Source organism: Electrophorus electricus, chromosome 21 (genome assembly GCF_041902795.1).
Source record: "Electrophorus electricus isolate QZ-2024a chromosome 21, ASM4190279v1, whole genome shotgun sequence".
NCBI classification, from domain to species: Eukaryota; Metazoa; Chordata; class Actinopteri; order Gymnotiformes; family Gymnotidae; genus Electrophorus; species Electrophorus electricus.
The window spans coordinates 15,230,001-15,234,244 of record NC_137517.1 but is presented as its reverse complement, the minus strand read 5'-3'; the positions used below and the strand labels follow the sequence as shown (position 1 = coordinate 15,234,244).

General features: G+C 43.9%; 1 protein-coding gene across 1 annotated transcript in view; it reads right to left on the bottom strand.

Moving 5' to 3' along the window:
• Positions 1–646: 646 nt before the first annotated feature.
• The window catches only part of uhrf2 (ubiquitin like with PHD and ring finger domains 2), a 56,635-nt gene continuing 53,037 nt past the window's right edge, over positions 647–4,244 (bottom strand). The window contains exon 16 of the mRNA XM_027023261.3: positions 647–3,287. Coding sequence (XP_026879062.2) covers positions 3,141–3,287 — 147 coding nt within the window. The 3' untranslated portion in view covers positions 647–3,140. The remainder of the gene's footprint in view (positions 3,288–4,244) is intronic.

Below are 4,244 nucleotides of genomic sequence, written 5' to 3'. Positions count from 1 at the left end.
GGGCAGAGATCAGTCAGAGTCTGACGTCCAGGTGAACATGGGCTCAGTTACATCATGTACCTTCCTGTTCAACCCAGAGCAGCACCAAGATCCACTGGTACTGCCACTCCTGACAACTGTTTAAAGAAGGTTCGGGTTCGGGAAGCCTGTGAGCAGATGAGGAAGAGTTCAGCTTCAGAAAGTAGAATTTTAATGATCCAACTGGGTGCATTAATTAATTCTACCTGGCTTGAGCTAATCAGCGAAATCACGGAGAGAACGTTTGCTTCTGAACCTAAACTACACGTTTTCAAGACTGTGGGAGAAGTAGCTGAGCGCATCTCTGTCCCTATTACAGAGTAACAGGGGAAAAATGAAGAGTACTTGGGTTGAGTCTGCACTCACGGAAATCAGTTAGCAGGACTTAATCAATGAAAGTATGAGTTAATCATCCATATTAACACTAAATTTCTCCAAATGCCCAGAGAGTTATTGTTAATTGTAATAATGTTCCAATAACTGGCTAAGACGTGGCGTCCAGCCTAACTGTCATTAGAGACTCATTGGCCCTGACATATTAATGTTTAATAGCCTGCTGGACAAAAGCACTAGCAATTATATTCTGTTAAACTTTAATGTTCCCTTTAATAAAAAAAATCCCAACAGATTCCGTTTCTGAAATCAAAATATTTAATAGGTACATACCAAGTATAATACCATGTATAAAATTTCAGATCACAATATGAAGCCATGTTACTGCAGAGGCAGCGTATGTAGCAGGTAATGTTTGCCACATCAAGAGAGCTAATGATTAAAATAGAACAGTAGCTAAAGGAGAGAAAAGAACAGCATACTCAGCATTATTGGAAATTAGATGTGTGTGTTTTCCTCTTTTCAAAATCTTTTTTTTTCCTTCTTCGTAAGTGCAAAAAACAGATCACAGGTGGGCGAGAAGCAGAGCATTCACATGACTACAGAACTGGAGAGAGAGAGCAGGGGCGGGATTTCTGGGGAACAGGGGGCGGGGTTTACGGAGGACAGGGGCGGGGTTTGCGGGGGACATGGGGCGGGGTTTACGGAGGACAGGGGCGGGGTTTGTGTGGGAAGGGCTGGGGAGTGTGAGGAAGATGACAGAGAGGATGATGCCAAGGATTGTGTCAGCACTGCCTGACACAAGGATTACAAAAACAGAAAAACCCAAACAAACAAATGATATCATCTATTACTGTGGGAAACGCGGCACATCACAGTTTTGCTGTAGAGAAGACAACCTTTTTTTTTTTTTTTTTCCCAGAAAAATTAAACCTTTTAAAGAAAAGGACATCATCACAACAAAGAAACGGAGCGACAGACAGACAGCACCCCCTCACACCCTCACACACTTGATGCTGCTGACAGGAGAAAAAAAGAGCTTTAGACGAGAGTTCGCTCTTCATCACCCCAGACTGAACCTGAGGGAAGCAGCTGCTATTCAGGAAGATTTCCGAGCAGAAATGCTGAATTGGGATCAGTTTTTGTCACGGCATCCAGACTACTTGACTAAGTGTGTGAAGGTGGAAGGCCGTATGCGGTGTTTAGTCATGCCCTCCTGGTTTCAAACATGGTTGGTTCCAGGGCGGCACAGCGTTTTTTATGAAACACATCACCATAGGGAAGAAACCTGATCTGAGATCAGCATTTTTCTGACACATCACCATAAAACAGGGTAGAAATCTGATTTGAGATCAGTGATCTTCAGTGGAGCATGTTTTGGACGGCGAGCCCTGGCTAAAATGGCCCGAGCACGGCTTTTAAACACCCGGGAGAAGCTGGGCGGCAACACAGCCTACTGCAACTTAACAAGTCTGAACCCAACAGCCAACCAACCCTTTGGTAAAACATCGACAGAAAGAAGTTGAAGGTGTGATTATTGCTGGCCAGATTAAAAATGTAATTAAAAGTCTGTGCCTTCAACTGGATGCCTGTAGAAATGATGCTTGAACCTGTCAAACAGGTTTTAGAGTTGATTGAATTTCAGTAAGCAAGTTTAAAAGGTGAATTGTATTAAAGTATTAACTTCAGATCACTACCTGAAGTGACTGCATCTGACCTGAATCATTTTAATCAATTAATAATAAAATTTAAACTCCTTGACTGTCTAAGTGCGAGTCTCTTCTGAAAGTTGTATAGTGCTTTGAACGTACCAATCAAAATGGCTGCATCCAAGCAGCTGTTTTCTGTCCTGAATTAGGGTTAGGGTTATTCCTCTGAGCAGTAAAGATGTTACGTGAGCGCTGCAGCGTCTTTTACCCCACCCTGCACCCTACACCCTACACCCATCCTGTCTGAGATACCGCAGGAGGCTACGCTGCTGTCACCAAACCCTCACTGGGACTTTAAAGGGTGGTTTTAACACAACACTACAAACCTAACCACAGTGAGAGCAAACTAATGTCGCCTGGCGTTAGCATGCTAACTGGCAATGCTAGAATTCATTCACTGTCGCCGGATTAGCACTGCTGATTAGCCTAACCTCCTTTTAAGCTCGTTTCTGGAAGTAAGGGTGTGACAGACACCAAGTCTGACAGTATAGTCAGGCCTTATCTTCAGGGTTAACAACTGTTAGCATATAATTAGCGTTAGCATTATCTTAGACCCATCCTCAACAGATCCACTGACTTGAATGGGAATGGAATCCATCTGTAGTTCTCGAGCACTCCTACGAACAGTGGGAGGCTTCTCCAGCTGAGATGAAGACGAGGGGGAACACACACACGAGTAGCGAAGGTCCCCTATCCATGGGGTCATTGTCATGACGATGGCCTTGGTGTCCTGGTATACACGTCAGGCTGGTGTTGATGGGGACAGGGAGGTGTATATGTATACTGTCTAGATGTGCTTTGTGCATGTGTGAATGTGGGTCAGTGTTTATTTGTTACGTAAGCTTTTGGGAATTAGTGCATTGTGTGTGCCTGTGTGTGTGTGTGTGTGTGTGTGTGTGTGTGTGTGTGTGTGCGCGGATATGCATGTGCAAGTGTGTGTGTGTGTGTGTGTGTGTGTGTGTGTGTGTGTGTGTGTGTGTGTGTGTGTGTGTGTGTGTGTGTGTGTGTGCATAAGAATGCCTGTTGACCACAAGTGCCTTTAATCTGAGTGGAGATTTTGTCCATTTCCTCTGCGCTGTCTCATCGGCCTTTGCTGTATCCAGGAAAGAACTGGTCCAGGAGCAGCTGCAGACTCTGGTTCAGGAGCATGATGTAGTCTTTTCCCAGGTCATGGCGACAGGCAGGGCAGGTATACACCTCTGCCCGAAACGACCTCTGCAGACAGGTCTGGGTTCAGGTGATAAAAGGCACAGGCAAGGTTATGAAGTGTGTCACAGGTCTTTAGCACATCAACAACCGCTAAGAGCTGTAATTCAGTGGTTAAGGTACTTGACTAGTAATCAGAAGGTTGCTGGTTCAAGCCCCACCACTACCAAGTTGCCACTATTGGGCCCCTGAGCGAGACCCTTAACCCTCAGTTGCTCAAGTTGTACTCACTCATAATTGTCACTTTGCATAAAAGCATGTAAATGTAGAAACAAACTGCTGATGGTTTATTAGGGACAAGCTTTTTACACAGCAGTTTGGTTTGGTTTTTTTAACATACACCAATGCTACACATCTCCAGCCAACAGCAAATTCTGAACCACTCAAACGTAGGGTGTGTCTCAATACGCAGTGAGCTTATCATAAAATGCGTGCTCCTAACAAGAAGGCTGTCTCTTAGATAACTTAAATATGCACGTCTGCACACATACTGAGATCATTTATTTTGGCTGAACAGAAAACGTCAAATGCTTCCTCAGCCATGGAGCTTAGGAATTTATGTTTATGTTTAGGAATAGCGGACTGAATTGGGGCAGCCAGTGATGTGGGACATTTTTAACTAAAGGTTAATCAAACTGATCATATTTTGTTTTCATGTCAAAGACGCACATACATAGCTTTTATTCCAGTTATATGTTCGTTCTGAAAGATTTGGTAGAAGATGCATTTCTGTAACTTTACTTGATAGCTAGCTAATTAGCTTATTCTGAGCAGTCATTGTAGGGGTAACTATTGTTTCTCAGGGACCAGGTCAGCACTCGAAGCCTTTATAAATGCTCATATAGAGAAGGTCGTTTACTGTGGACAGAAATTCAGAGGGCTCAGCTTGGAAAAGCTGCTTAGCTAGCTAGTTAGGCTATCGGTTCACCAGAGTGCTAGCTAGCTAGTTTAAGTTATGCATATCAAGTTACAGAACAA